General features: G+C 39.2%; 1 protein-coding gene across 1 annotated transcript in view; it reads left to right on the top strand.

Moving 5' to 3' along the window:
- pemt (phosphatidylethanolamine N-methyltransferase) overlaps positions 1-16,696 on the top strand; it is a 64,201-nt gene that overhangs the window by 28,614 nt on the left and 18,891 nt on the right. Inside the window, exons 4-5 of the mRNA XM_057826507.1 lie at positions 8,168-8,313; positions 14,631-14,742. Of these exons, the coding sequence (XP_057682490.1) occupies positions 8,168-8,313; positions 14,631-14,742 (258 nt within the window). The remainder of the gene's footprint in view (positions 1-8,167; positions 8,314-14,630; positions 14,743-16,696) is intronic.

The raw sequence follows: 16,696 nt of genomic DNA, 5'->3' as shown, positions 1-16,696 counted from the left end.
ATCGCACGCCTCTTTGACTGGGGGTACCACGCAGGTCACTTTTAGGGGTTTAATTTTCCTCTATGGATTTTTGTATACAGTACTTATGTTCAGTCAGCATTGAGTTCGGAGGGGCCGGCCCCTCAGCTCGGGAAATGAGCTCTGTAAAAACGCTCATCTCCACCTCATCCGTGATGGGAGGACCCTAAATGGGGACTGAATTGAAGCATATTATTGAGAACGCAGTTTGAAGGTTCAAGAAAAATGTGTGGAAAAGAAAAGAGCAGGATCCTCCTCCTTCTGTCATCGTTTGCATACTATCCTCATTAAAATATAAAAATCTATAAATGTTTGGGTGGTTTCGTTCAGCCAGTTTGTCCGGCGGTACTCTCCAGCTGCTTCCCCGGCGAGCTCTCCTGTCCGTAGCAGGGGAACGAGCTGTAACATGCTTGCCGCCGGGCGGGTTGCCGATCGGTGAAGACAATCGACAACCCCGCCGCCGTGTGAGATAATCCGGGCTAGTTTTGTGTGATTTTTATGTTTCGAAAAGTGAAAATAAAACGTTAATACATCACTCGATTTGGGTTAGCATGTCGGCTAGCTGTCACGCCTCTTGGTTTGTTTGCATTGTTCGAAGCTGGGGCGGGGAAATGACAAAAGCTGGACTAACTTCGGGAGGTGCAAGAAGTTGATAGTTTTGACCATTATGGAGTAATTTTGCCATGTCGTACTGAATAAATGCATTTTTAACATTTCTTATTCCATTTAGCACAAGACTGTTATTTGTCATGACCATCCCATTTATTTAGCAATTGGGGAAAAGAATATCCTGTAAAAATATTGGAGTAGAAAGACTGAAGCAATGACATTTTGCGGCTCCGTCGCATTTTCCTTGCTCTGAACAATTCCGCCTTAATGGGCTGAATTCTAAATCGGATGAAACCGTGACCCTGCCGACGTCATCCTCCTGTTGGGGACACTAGAGGCCTGTAATGGTAGGCGTGGCTAAACTGCAGATTAAAAGACTACCCTAATTTTCGGACTATAAGCCGCTACTTTTTCCCCTCATTTTGAATCCTGTGGCTTATAGTCCAGTGCGGCTTATTTGTTGATTTATTTGGCTTAATAGGTAACACTTTGTTTGTATCATAAGACTGTCATAAGGACATCATAATTATGACATGACACTATCATGGGCAGTAATGAATGCTTATGACGGATGTCAATATGTGTCATGTGATATATTATGTCACTAACTCCATTTATGTCCAGCTCAGATCTTTTACGTCCATTCAAAAGTGAGATAATTTGCTGGATGACACTAACCAACATCTATTATAAGCATTCATTAATGCTTATGACAGTGTCATGTAATAATTATGACTGTCTTATGACATTATTATGGCACCACTATCCAAGAAAATGTTACCAAATACCATAACTAGCAATTAATGAAAAAACTGGAACAGTAACTGAAGAAATAATTAGCACAGAACGTGATTGTTATTTACATCTGCAGCGCCGCAATGCATGCTAGGAGGAATGTTGGATGGCAATAGTGTTGACAACAGGTGGCAGCAGAGGTTGACTGTCTCCCCCAAGGGAGCAGTGATGGCCAAATGAAGCTTTTAGAAACAATAAGGCTTAGCAGCCAATTGGTTCAAAGCTTAATGGTGGTTCATTTGGTCTCATGACAGTCTTATGATACCATTGTCAAATGAAGTGTTACCAGTTAATATCTTTTGGTGTAAATATCCCATAATACAATGAGGACAACTGCGGCTCATAGTCCAGTGCGTCTTATCTATGAACAAATGCCGTTTTCATGTCAAATTTGGTGGGTGGCGGCTTATAGTCAGGTGCGCCTTATAGTCCAGAAATTACGGGAATTTCTCGTCATCTGCGCTTTGCCAAATTGTTTTATATAGTCAAATCGTCTCAGAATATGATTCTAATTCACATAACAATGCTATTTAAGACTTTTTTTTATCCTGTCGCACACTTTAAGCTTTATCTGAAGTGAACATTTTTACGAAAATGAGCTCTAACTAGCATGGCGTCCACGCCCGTTTCTCATCTCTTTTTCCATCCCAATCCCAGCAGTATGTCGCACAGGTCCGACTTACTTTACACGCGGCCCAGCAGTTGTCCTTTTTTGATTTCATGCGACAACACACTGCATCCACTAGCAATTTCTTGATAACAAAGCCACAACTCCATAGGAGTCACAACGCAGACCGCCTAACCCAGTTTCTTCTTATTAACCCCAAACCTACTTTGGATTTGGGCCCACTTTGATCGGCTGGAAGCACACCGCTTTTCAGAAATTCAACATTTGCTTTCAATAGACTGTAAAAAAAGAAGGCATGTACAGTACTGTATACCCTCCGTACCTCTAATGATGTTTATTGAACTTTGGAGCCTGGCAGGTGAGAGACTGCTGGAAACCCACAACAGGAATCACAAAATGGGAAAAAAAATCATCACAGTAGTAGAAATGACAAAAAGCCCTCTTTTCAGGTAGTCCAGTGTTCCAGACTGCCCCTAAACAGTCTAAAATTTCAGACAGTGCTAGCAAAATTGTCACTCCCTCAAATATTTTGCTTGTTTCATTTGCCAATTTTGAAAATAACTAGAAACTGCAATTTCTGGAGAAATTACTCTGGGTCTTTGCTGTGTGGAGATATAGATCTTAGCCCCGCCCAGGTGGGTTTGGGGACATTTCGGGAAAAATATCAGGTCACTTCCTGTTGAATTGGGGACATTGTTTTTTTTTTTTTGCCATTGAAAAGGAATTGGAAAAAATTTGGACGTCGATGGCCGTCAATGGCATCGACTTACATTTGTGTCAATGGAATCGGGGACATTTGGGGGACACGTCCTATTGATATCTGTTCATTTCCAGTTAAATTGGGGACATTTTGTTTTTTTGCCATTGAAACTGTTAGGTCTAAACTTAATACTTGAACTAAGAAAACAACAAAGACCTAGGAAAGGACGGAGGAAAGATCAGACTTGAGACGAAGATACAATTTTCACTGGCGGCCACCAGGGAGAGGGTCGACAGCGCAGCACGCTTGCTCGCAGTGAGCCTCTCTCAGCCCCCTCCCTGGGGTTGCGTCTTTTATTGACAAGTGGGAGAGCATTCATTGCACATGCGTAAGTTTCGTTTACCGAGAAATAGCTGTTATGGTATCGTTTACTGAGAACAGAAACCGTGAATGAAACATTATGGTGACGTTTACTGAAAACAGAAACCTTACTCTTTTCATTGTGTAAGCACTAAAGCACAAGCGAATAGACTGTTACATGAGAAAACATAATCATAACACCTAGTTTTAAACACACATAATTGGTTTAATCATTGTAAATACTGTTAGTGTGCAAAAGCATATCAAGCACATCTCACAGAAACTGAATGGGAAATTTGGACGTCCATGGCCGTCAATGGCATCGACTTACATTTGTGTCGATGGAATCCAAGTACATTTGCATCAATAGAATCAACAAACATGGCCGTCAATGGCATTAAACAAAGTAAATGCCATGTTTTTAATCAAATAATGAAGACAAGAATCTACCTCCATATGGCTCCGCCCTAGCCTGGGGATACAATTTTTGACAGGGGTAACTACATTGGCACGACAATGGCGGGCGTACATATTCAATGGATGACGATCTTGGCGAAACATATTGCCTAAGCAACCTGATTTAGAATTACCATCAAGAAGGACGGGAAACAACAACAAAAAAATTGCTCATTTTCAACTTATTATAAATATTCATTATTATAAATATCCTTGTAAGTTAATTTTATTCCTGACACTGCATTTTGGGGTCATCAACATGTTGTGCTCCCTGGCCCAAAAGCCAAACTCTGCCTATGAGCATAAAACACCATGTGAAATATGAAATAAACGTGCTTTTTGTTGTCATACGCACTTTAAATTCATTTCTAGGAAAATCAATTACACACAATGACATTTTTAGGCCACCGGGGTCCACTGTACACTCCGATCTCTGCCTCTGGCAATACTTCTCAAATAGTGGGGCGGGCCCCCCCAGGGGGTCGCAGAGCGATGCTGGGGGTGGCGCATGTGAACTTGGGAAACGTACTTTTTTGCCGTACTAGAATAAAGTGTAATTGCACATCCACTCAGTGGGTGGCAGTGCCACTCTCATTTTCAGCGTGTGCGCAATATTTTTTGAACCAAACAAGAGCACACAGATAGGAGCACTGGAGATATGAAAAGCTAAGACAAGGAAATATGACGAAGTGTATGGAGCATTTGCATTTTGGCTTTGACTTTTAGTACAGTGGGAGACGAGGAAAGACCGGTCTATTTACTTTGTCTAAAAATGTTCGCAGTGGACAGCAGGAATTGTTTTTTTCAGCGAAAACATGCCGAATATTGCCAACAATCCTCCCGGTTGGTCAGTGTTACATCAGTAAACCAGCGAGCACTGTCATAAAATGATATAAGTTGACATTCCAAGTTGCTCAGTGCAAAATTACTCCACAACATAGGAAAGGAGCTGATACTGCCAGCAGCAAAAATAAACTGTCCCTTATTCCAATGACACTGTCGTTTTTGTTCTATTAATTTTTGTTTTTTCGGTCGAATTGTTTGGCACATTTTCCCTGTGAGTCAATGTTGGTAATCAATTTGAATTTATTATTATTTATTGACTTTTTTAAATTGTATTTTTCAGTATCAAACGATGAAAAAAATCTTGAGTGTATTTTTACAGTATGGATGAGTTTGGTTTTTTTTCAACTTTATTGTTAAGTTGATCTATATTACTTTTTTCTTTAATATTGAAAGGAACACAATGTTATGCAGAGGAATATTTTATATACAAATGATATTACAGTATATTTACGGTGGCGGCAGAGAGTTGGAGGGGGCGCAGAACGTTTATGTCTTCCTGGGGCGGGCATAACAGAAAATAATTGAGAAGCAGTGGCCTATGGCAAGTGACCAATAGACTTTTACCGAATAACCCTCTCAGCGACCCAAATTCTTGCCTCTTTCTGGCGTAGGCACGCCTCATTTTTGCACCCTCCCTGCCTTTTTTTAGAGGGAATTTAGGGTCTTCAATGAACCTGACCTGTATGACAGATGAGTTATTATGTGAACTTGCCTCTGTGACAATCATTTTATGACAATTCAATGATTGAGGTCTTTTCTGTACGGTCCACAATGTGACGGTCCCATCACGTACGCACAATGACATGTCCAAACTGTAAGGCAGCGCACAATCAAGTCAGATGTTTTGTTTGACTATTTATGATGCTCATTCTTACACAACGAAAAAATGATGTTCTATTTTTCAACACACGGTGACACAAATCGTAGCTGCTGCAATGACTTATGCTGGTCTACCAGCGATGATTCAATACCATCACCCGTCCTTTGTACTGTAATTACAATGATCATACCTTTCAGGAAGTGCTGATAACATTCATTTAAAGATGCGTGCAATTTAGTACGCTTAAGAAAAATATCGTATTGTCAGGCTTTGCTTGCTATAGGCTCCCATAGAGTTCATAACCTATTGACATGACATGGGAAACAGGCCCGATTCGTAGGGGGCCTATTTTCAAAAACTTCAAATATTTTCAAAACCAAAGCTGCTACCAACCTAAAACCAAACCAGACACCTACCTTAGCCATACATGAGTCTCCATGAGCAGCGGCATCAAAAAATTCAAAGTTGTTACCTTTATAAAATCCTGATTAATTATTTTTAAGTATAACACAACTTAAAATGGCTATAAAGGTCTCAGACTTTACACCAGATGCACAAAAATCACCAAATGCAGAGATAATCATCTATATTTTTAGGTTCAATAGCAATATTTAACATATAATTTAAGTTTTTGACCAAAATAGCAACTTTTTTTTTATTCACTGCAAGTTTTCAACAGCTAATAAATCACTCAATTTAACATCAGAAACTTAATACTTGAGGAAAACATGCAAAAATGGTCTCTTGCCCCCGGGCCTCTGCAAGTCTGTTGACAGCCCTGAATATAGTTGTTAGATTAATCGATTCATAAAATAATCGATAGCATAATCGTTTTATAGATACAGTGGGGCAAATAAGTATTTAGTCAACTACCAATTGTGCAAGTTCTCCTACTTGAAAAGATTAGAGAGGCCTGTAATTGTCAACATGGGTAAATCTCAACCATGAGAGACAGAATGTGAACAAAAAAAACCAGAAAATCACATTGTTTGATTTTTAAAGAATTTATTTCCAAATTAGAGTGGAAAATAAGTATTTGTTTGCCTACAAACAAGCAAGATTTCTGGCTGTCAAAGAGGTCTAACTTCTTCTAACGAGGTCTAACGAGGCTCCACTCGTTACCTGTTTTAATGGCACCTGTTTTAACTCATTATCAGTATAAAAGACACCTGTCCACAATTCAGTCAGTCACACTCCAAACTCCACTATGGCCAAGACCAAAGAGCTGTCGAAGGACACCAGAGACAAAATTGTAGACCTGCACCAGGCTGGGAAGACTGAATCTGCAATAGGTAAAACGCTTGGTGTAAAGAAATCAAAAGTGGGAGCAATTATTAGAAAATGGAAGACATACAAGACCACTGATAATCTCCCTCGATCTGGGGCTTCATGCAAGATCTCACCCCGTGGCGTCAAAATGATAACAAGAACGGTGAGCAAAAATCCCAGAACCACACGGGGGGACCTAGTGAATGACCTACAGAGAACTGGGACCACAGTAACAAAGGCTACTATCAGTAACACAATGCACCGCCAGGGACTCAAATCCTGCACTGCCAAACGTGTCCCCCTGCTGAAGAAAGTACACGTCCAGGCCCGTCTGCGGTTCGCTAGAGAGCATTTGGATGATCCAGAAGAGGACTGGGAAAATGTGTTATGGTCAGATGAAACCAAAATAGAACTTTTTGGTAGAAACACAGGTTCTCGTGTTTGGAGGAGAAAGAATACCGAATTGCATCCGAAGAACACCATACCCACTGTGAAGCATGGGGGTGGAAACACCATGCTTTGGGGCTGTTTTTCTGCAAAGGGACCAGGACGACTGATCTGTGTAAAGGAAATAATGAATGGGGCCATGTATCGAGAGATTTTGAGTGAAATATTCTTCCATCAGCAAGGGCATTGAAGATGAGACGTGGCTGGGTCTTTCAGCATGACAATGATCCCAAACACACAGCCAGGGCAACAAAGGAGAGGCTTCGTAAGAAGCATTTCAAGGTCCTGGAGTGGCCTAGCCAGTCTCCAGATCTCAACCCCATAGAAAATCTGTGGAGGGATTTGAAAGTCCGTGTTGCCCAACGACAGCCCCAAAACATCACTGCTCTAGAGGAGATCTGCATGGAGGAATGGGCCAAAATACCAGCAACAGTGTGTGAAAAGCTTGTGAAGATTTACAGAAAACGTTCGGCCTCCGTTATTGCCAACAAAGGGTACATAACAAAGTATTGAGATGAACTTTCAGCATTGATCAAATACGTATTTTCCACCATGATTAGTAAATAAATTCTTTAAAAATCAAACAATGTGATTTTCTGTTTTTTTTTCCCCACATTCTGTCTCTCATGGTTGAGGTTTACCCATGTTGACAATTACAGGCCTCTCTAATATTTTCAAGTGGGAGAACTTGCACAATTAGTGGTTGACTAAATACTTATTTGCCCCACTGTATTTATGATTATTTTAGTCATGTAATGAAATGTTCACTCTATCAACTGCTCCATCTTATTACTTTTCCAATTCCACAAACTATAGTCATTCCCCATGTGTGTTTTTTACATTTTAATGAAGTTGTTGTTAGTAAACTTTGTTTACTAAGGTTGTTAGTAAACTTAACGACCCAGGAATCAACACTATTTCTGTTTCATTGCTCGAAATAAAGTGATAGTTATTAATAGACTACCCTTCCGGCTCATCAAATCCATTTCGATAATTAAGATTCCAAATACAAATAGCTACTCGGCGTTCTGACTCAAATTCTAATTCCAGTCATATATTCATAGTTTTGTTCTAAATCGGTTTACTCGTCTGCGATTTAGGCTTCATCAAATTAGCTGCGCCTTGAATTGTCCCACGGTTGCCGATTCGGTCATTGTACACTTTGAGCGAGCTTAAAATAACACGCTAATGTTATCATTGTGATCTGTTTTCCCCGCAGCATGACCGTCGTGATGAAGACACAGGCCAGGTGGGAAATACTGGACAGGACTGAGGTCTTTCAAACTGGCGTTCTCCTCATCGCGGTGGGCTCTCTGCTCGTCGTCAGCAGCTTTCTCGCTTTGGGATTCACCGGGACGTTCCTTGGTAAGTTTGAATTGGTTTACTACCCTGTGTTAACCTGCTAGTAATTTACAAAGTAGGTTGGAAATACTACATACAGTATATCTGCATTTAATTTAGAGATCAGGAGATATGCTGACTGATCACGATAGTGGTTAGAGAGGCCGCTAAATTTTTGGAGCCGATATTCATTTAATAATTTTTCCCGATCATATGCATTTTGGCCATGCATTAAGAAAAAAATGAATAAAACTCGGACGAATATATACATTTAACATACAGTACATAAGTACTGTATTTGTTTATTATGACAATAAATCCTCAAGATGGCATTTAAATTATTAACATTCTTTCTGTGAGAGGGATCCACGGATAGAAAGACTTGTAATTCTTAAAGGATAAATGTGACTTTGTATATTGTGACTAAATATCGCCATCTAGTGTATTTGATGAGCTTTCAGTAAATGATACTGCAGCCATTCAACCCAAATGCATGATGGGAAGTGCAACCATGACTGTGCGTAGTGGCACCAATTGATATATCTTCTCTGCGTTGGGAAATAACATAGGGTGTAAAGAAAAAGATCAACTACTACCATTCTTCCCCACATTGCTTTCTCACGATATTTCTAATTATTGAGAGAGGGACTTTAAGGCTTTAGCCAATTTAAAAAAAGGCTCCAAAGACTGCCAAAATTCACTCTACTCATTTTACGCTGCCTTTTAGCTCTATAGGTTAATCGGTGCCATTATAGATTGAACGCAACAATGCGTGAGTGGGTCGTGCAGCGCATGCATTAATTGCGGTAAATATTTTCACGTGATTAATTAAAAAAACATTAATTACCTCCGTTAACGCGATAAATTTGATAGCCCTACTTTAAGCCAAAACTAAAGACTCTGGGTGAGTGTAAGACATTTTGTCTGTAACGTTAAATACAATTAGAAAACAATGTAATTAAAAAATATATATATATTTAAAAAAGGCAAGTCCAGTATTTTTTTTGCCGATTCCGATACTTTGAAAATGACGTGATCGGACCCGATCGCCGATCGATCAGGACATTTTTAATTGAAATGCCTAAAGCATGTTTACACTGCTTGTCAAAAGTATTGGCACCCCTGCAAAAAAATTAAATCATTATCATTTTCCACAAAACTCCAAAAATTGGCCGGACAAAAGTATTGCCACCCTCAGCCTAATAATTTGTAGCACAACCTTTAGACAAAATAACTGCGAACAACTGCTTCCGGTATCCATCAGTGACTTTCTGACAATTCTGCTGGGATTTTCGACCATTCTTCTTTGGCCAACTGCTCCAGGTCTCTAAGATCTGAAGGGTGCCATTTTCAGATCTCTCTACAGGTGATCCATGGGATTCAGGTCTGGACTCACTTTAGAAGTCTCCAGTGCTTTCTCTCCAACCATTTTCTTGTGCTGTTTGGAGTATGTTTGGGGTCATTGTCCTGCTGGAAGACCCATGACCTCTGAGGGAGACTCAGCTTTCTCACATTACGCTGCAAAATTTGTTGGTAGTCTTCAGATTTCATAATGCAATGCACACGGTCAAGCAGTCCAGTGCCAGAGGCAGCAGGGCAACCCCAAAACACTACGGAACCTCTGCCATGTTTGACTTTGGGAACCGTGTTCTTTTCTTTGAGGGCCTTGTATTTTTTTCCCTGTAAAGTCTTATGTTGATGCCTTTTCTCACAAAGCTCTACTTTTGTCTCATCTGACAAGAGAACCTTCTTCCAAAACATTTTTGGCTTTCTCAGGTAAGTTTTGGCAAACTCCACCCTGGCTTTTTATGTCTCTGGGTGAGAAGTGGGGTCTTCCTGGGTAGTCCCTTTTCATTCAATCAGACGCCGACAGAGAATACAGGTTGACACTGTTGTACCCTCGGACTGCAGGACAGCTTGAACTTGTTTGGATGTTAGTCAAGGTTCTTTATCCACCATCCGCACATACAGTGGTACCTCTACATGCGAAGTTAATTGGTTCCAGGACCTTGTTTGTAAGTCGAAATGGTCGTATGTCGAGCAGGATTTTCCCATAAGAATACATTATAATTCCATTAATTTGTTCCGCAGCCCAAAAACCTACAATAAATCCATAATAAATACTGATGGTACTTTTACAAATGGCAATTACACATACCAAAACAAATCAATTATAAATAAAAATCGGAATAATATAGTAATAATAATTCCTGTTTTTTTTGCTGTACCTGAACGCACCGCGTGGCTGACCTTGAGAGAGGGAGCGTTGAGCTTGAGTTTACTTTCATTTTCAATGTTTTCTTGAGAACACCGTCAACTGCGGTAGGCGTTTTGTGTTGGATATGTTGTGAAATAAATGATTGTTTTATTCTTTTTTTTATTTTTTTATTTATTTATTTCCCCCCCTTCAGGCATGACAAATCCGAACAAACATACAGCATTTATATGTGCTTACCATTAATTCAACCCGAAAAGAAAAGGGCAGACGGGAGAAGCCGAAGCTTATTGAAACCCGCCCCCAGTATACCATATAGGACGCAAAAAAAAAAAATCGAATTCTTTCTTTTTTCCATTCTCTTTTGTGCTTTTTCATTGCAAGCAAAATAAATGAAGATTTTACTCCTAAAGCATTTGTAATTGCAATCATTTTCTGGGAGAAATTGAGCTTTATCTGACAGAATTGCAGGGGTGCCAATACTTTTGACCAGCAGTGTCAAGTCGAGAAAACATCTTGTGTTCTTGTTTGCAACTAAAGAGACATGGTTCATCTCAGAGTTATATAACTGTTGCAATGACGCATAATCACCGAAACCCCGACTGGCTGGAGGCAATTGCTACTTTGCTTTTAAATCGGGTAGGCAAAATGGCCATAGTGGCATAACAATGAGCTAACCCAATTTTTCTTTCTTTCTTTCCAGTGCCAACATTCAAAAATAAATTAAACCCGGCATCAACAATGTTTGGGTTCGTTGTGCAAGTAGGACGAAGGGCAAACTGTGTTGTAGGCTACTAGTAAAATGGATCAGTTGGACGGCAGCGGTTCAAATGCTATGGCAGGTGGCTGAAACATTAGCAGTTTGTTTCTGCTCCATCACCTTGACTCATCAGGTCACAGTGACTCCAGGCGCTTAATATAGAGAGCACGAATGAGCACGAAAATATCGTTGTGGAATAACACGTTGGAGTAATTTAGAGAAGGCTTCAACTGGGACCGTGTGCCAAGAAGCTCCGTCTTGGTCTCATCTTCAACTGGGACCGTGTGCTTTGGTCAGATGAGACCAAGATTGAGCTTTTTGGCAACACTCTAAGTGGGTCTGGCGTGCCACGAAAGATGCGCATGCTGAAAAGCACCTCATACCCACTGTGAATTATAGGGGTGGGTCAGTGATGCTGTGGGGCGGTTTCGCTTCCAAAGGCCCTGGGAACCTTGTTAGGGTGCATTGGATCATGAATGCTTTGAATTACCAGGACATTTGAAATCAAAATCTGTTGCCCACTGCCCGAAAGTTGAAGATGGGTCGTCACTGGGTCTTTCAGCAAGACAGTGACCCTAAACATATGGCCAAATCTACACAGAAATGGTTCACCAGGCACAAAATCAAGCTCGTCCCATGGCCATCTCAGTCCCCAGACCTTGTTTTGTTTGCAAAAGGTGGTTGTACAAAGTATTAACAACAGGGGTGCTAATAATTGTGACACACATTATTTGATGTCAAATAATTATTTCTTTATGTGGGATTTTTTCCCCACTGAATAAATGCACTTGTATTGAAGGTTGGATTTTTCTCTTTTTTTTCCATTAAGGTCCCATATTATTTAGAGAAAAAAATTATTAGAAGCTAAATAACACATCTTAACCAGGGGTGCCAATAATTATGGAGGGCACTGTAAATGAGCATTTTGGTGTGTATATTTTATTTGTTTACAGTTACAGTCAAACATAGGCTACGTTCATACTACAGGTCTTAATGCACAAATCCGATTTTTTGTCATATCTGTTTTTTTGGCGTGCCCGTTCAGACTGCCTTTATCCATTGAGACCGTCCAAGTATTACGCATGCGCACTAATTTGCAGTCTGACAAGCGCTAAGCAAGAAGACCCGCATGCGCAGAACCATCAAAACAAATGACAGACGTCATCCGTCATTCCAGGGATATCATATTTTGCTTTTCAAAAGGTGGACACAAATAACAGACATAAATAATCCCCGTTTAAGCTTATATTCAAAGTTTATATGGATCGATAGCATGCACGCACTGTCCGTGCACGTCACACACACATACGGGCAGTTTGTCCCGACTCTCGGCCGTGGAGGCAATGTTGAAATATTGCTCACTTGGAACAGAGAGAAAACTGAGCATTCTCAGGCTTATCCTCAACCCATTTTTATTTTTTATGACTGTTGTCAAGCTCAGCCCTTCCTCAAAAGCCGTGTTCACTGCAAGCTAGGCGCTAATAACGCACAGGTGCATCGCTACGGTAACGACTCTCTCGCTATTTGATGACGTAATTGCTGCATTAAATCCGATTTGCGGGACTGGACAGTACAGACCGCCGCGACAGTCTGGAAAAATGTGGCCCAGATCGGATTTACACCACATACGAAAGTGACCCAGATCGGATTTGAAATGGTCCCGTTCTATGCGACTTGTCACGTTCAGACCGTCAAGTTAATGCCTCACTCGAGTCGGAAAAACACGAAAAAATCGGATTCGTGCATTAAGACCTGTAGTATGAACGTAGCCATAGTTACATTTTTGCATTGCTGCAAGTTGGAATTATCTATTACTCTAAGTATAATCTTTCAAACTATCAATATTTTTTTTAATATTAAGAAATAAAAAGCTTCAAAAAACAGTTCGTAAAATGAATTTTTCTAATACTGAAGCTTTCACGTGAGTGAGGGCGAAGAACTTAAAGGGATTGTTAGGGTTAAAATACTTTTATACTCCATGTATGCTCCACCAATTTACATAAAACTGACATTTGTGCTGACAATTGTTCAAGGCGAACCCGTTCATGTTCACATGCCCGCGCGTCCCCGCGGCAGCAGCGCCATTTCACCTTGCCTACTCTCTGCTTGGCAAAAACACTTTTCTAACCTAACTAAGACTTGCTACTAAATGTTTTCACGTTTCTGGTGTGGATTTGATGGGCCGAACGCTCATTACTGTTTGTGCACGCCATGCACGAGCTGCAGTTACACTTTAGGCCAGAGGTGGCAGTTGCAGGTAAAAAAGTGGCAAACGCCGTATAAACCTTGATAAACCTATTGTAGACTAAACATTAGAGATGCACACAAAGACAAAAAGATGAGGGTAACACTTTACAATAAGGGTCCCTTGTTTAACATTAGTTAATGCATTTTTAGACAATCACTAATATTTAAGTAACATTACAATAATTAATATAATTGCTTATCTAACATTTATTAATATATAAATTAACATGAGTTAATGCATTAGCTAATGCATAGCCAGACAGTAACTAATGGTTTGGTAAAATTAAAAATATATATAGGCCTTTATAGGGTTAGGGTTTAAGGTTAGGGTTTGTTAACTTAGCATTTATAATTTCTTAGTTAAGTATTACTTAACCTTAATGAACCATTACTGAATATCTTTTGGACCCTTATTGTAAAGTGTAGCACACCTATCCCTTAACTAAGAAATTATAAATGCTTAAGTTCCCCCCTCTTAACCTTAATTAACCATTACTGAATGTTTTTGGACCCTTATTGTATAAAGTGTAGAACATGTGTCCCTTAACAAAGAAATTATAAATGCTAAGTTAACAAACCCTAACCCTATATAGTATATATTTTTTAAATTTTACCAAACTATTAGTTACTGTCTGGTTATGCATTAACTAATGCATTAACTCATGTGAATTAATATATTAATAGATGTTAGATAAGCAATTATATTAATTGTAATGTTACTTAAACATTATTGTCTTAAAATGCATTAACTAATGCATTAACTCATGTTAATTAATATATTAATAAATGTTCAATAAGGGATTAAATGAATTATTGTCATGTTACTTAAACATGAGTTACTGTCTAAAAATGCATTAACTAATGTTAATTAAGGGACCCTTATTGCAAAGTGTTACCAAGATGAGTGTATATTGACTGCATGACATCCTCACATTCACATTCTGTGAAGTTAAATAACATTTAAATGAAAATGTTTCATTATATATTTAGCTGAAATCCCCTTTCTAAAAAAACAAAAGCAGCATTTGACTAGCATATGCTACTCACAATAGTTATGGCAGTTTCTACAAATGTCAAATGACAACCTTAGCCAACAGATGTCTGTAATGTACTTTGCAGGTGACTACTTTGGCATTCTAATGGATGAAAAGGTGACAGGCTTCCCCTTCAGCCTTACAGATAACCCAATGTATTGGGGCAGCACTGCCAACTACCTCGGATTAGCACTCATGTAAGTATAACGATGCGGCATTAAGCAAATATTATTTTCAATGATTTTCCACCATCCATTTATTTCAATTATTGATAATGCAATGATAATACTTTTACATTCAATTGCAATCTAAATCATCCAGATGATAAGGTTACGACCTAGATACTGGTCTGCGAATGAAAAAGTGTTACGGGCTTCTTCTTGAGACCGGCTTGAAACATTTCCATGGAAACTAGGCGCACTTCACGACCTCGCTCTGCCTAGTTAAGGCAAGTGCTTCGGGGTTAATGAGCCACTAACAGCTATGGCACAGTCTCCTTTCTTTCTCGGACCGCGGCCCTAATTCCATTACTTATATTGTCAGTTTAAATTGGCGTTAATCGGCATAGTTCATCTGTATTTAAAGGAACCCTTGACTGGGTTGCATGTAGATACAAATAAAGAGTATGATCAGATAAGAGGTGAAACAAGAAAATGAACACTTTTCATACAACGTTTTGGCTCCGGATACCGATTCCGAAACCCGGCTGAGTGGTATCGGCCGATATTGATACTGCACCGATACCATGTTGTTGTTGTTGTTTTTTTAAATACTCTGGCATGAAAATCACTCACCTTTTGTCGAAATTCGCCGTTTTGAAGTCAAAAAGGGTGATCTACGTGAATTGTGTAGATCGGAGGAGAAACTTTTAAGGGGGGGGGTCGTAATTCCATCTAACTAACTAATGACGTTTTATTGTTGCTAAGCCTGTCGCGATATGCAATGAGTCCATTTGTCGCAAGGTAAATAAAAATGAGGGCGATAATTTTCACGGCTGCGTTTTATCGTGCGTGCGTGCAGGCATACATTTGTGCGTGCGTGTGGATGACATATGAGACTCCAGTTCATTTCACAGATGTTTATTGGTAATCAACACGCCGTAGAATTACAGTTCAGAGATACAAAATAAGGAAACATGCATATTAAACACTGTAAACATTAGCATTGCTACATTGAGACTAAAAAGACAGACAACCTACTTTAACCTGCTATAAAACATTGGCAGTCTTCTCCAAATCGCAAACTTGCGGTTAGAAGGTGACACTTCAAACATAAAAAATGGCTGATTAACAGCATTTGCAAATGAAAGAAAAGAAAGAAAAAAAATTTATGAGTGACAGCTCAAACAATGACGAAAAGTGTTTTTTTTTTTTGCGGAGTGGGGAGCTGTTAGCCGTTGGTGGTATAGCGAATGTACTTCCGGTGAACATTTCAAAATAAAAGCACGTCAAGTTCATATAAACAACGATTTTTGGAGTTAATCCCACATACTGTACTTTACTGTATTAATACTATATGTAAATACAATAATACTACAGAATTCAGATTCTACACTAAGAATAGCTTTAAAATCACACTCTTTTTGGAAAAATATGATTGGCAATGAATATTATAATTATTATAATGCTATTGTATATAGTAGTATACTATAATAATAAAGCTAGATAACTATTTTTTTAGGAATTGTTTTGAATCATGTTGGAAAGGCGACGTCGGTGTTCGGAATCTGTTTACATTCCATTCTTTTGCAGTAGTAAATGTTATCAACATTTGACCTCATTGTTTATGTGTGATTAATTATTGCTATTTACATGTTTATTTGTACTTTCATCAAGGATTTATGTGTTCCAAAATGTTTTTGTGAATTAATAAGCGTCAACAAAAATTGTATTGCTAAATTAGTAGTTAAAAAAAAGGTATTTATTGATTTTTTTTTTTTTTTATTAGTTGACCAATCGTAAAAGTAGTCGGCTGACTAATTGGGAGAAAATTAGTTGTTTGGGACAGCCCTACTGGAAAATTTTCTCAACACCCTTCTAACTTTTTTGACCCCTGACCCATTTTCATGCCTGAACACTAAATTACCGCTTACCCACTTCACTGTAAAGTAATTGCTGTCAAGGCTTGGTTTGACAAAACTTTATTCATTTT

The sequence above is a fragment of the Corythoichthys intestinalis genome, chromosome 21 (genome assembly GCF_030265065.1).
Source record: "Corythoichthys intestinalis isolate RoL2023-P3 chromosome 21, ASM3026506v1, whole genome shotgun sequence".
In the NCBI taxonomy this organism is placed as follows: domain Eukaryota; kingdom Metazoa; phylum Chordata; class Actinopteri; order Syngnathiformes; family Syngnathidae; genus Corythoichthys; species Corythoichthys intestinalis.
This window is presented reverse-complemented; position numbering and strand designations above follow the sequence as displayed.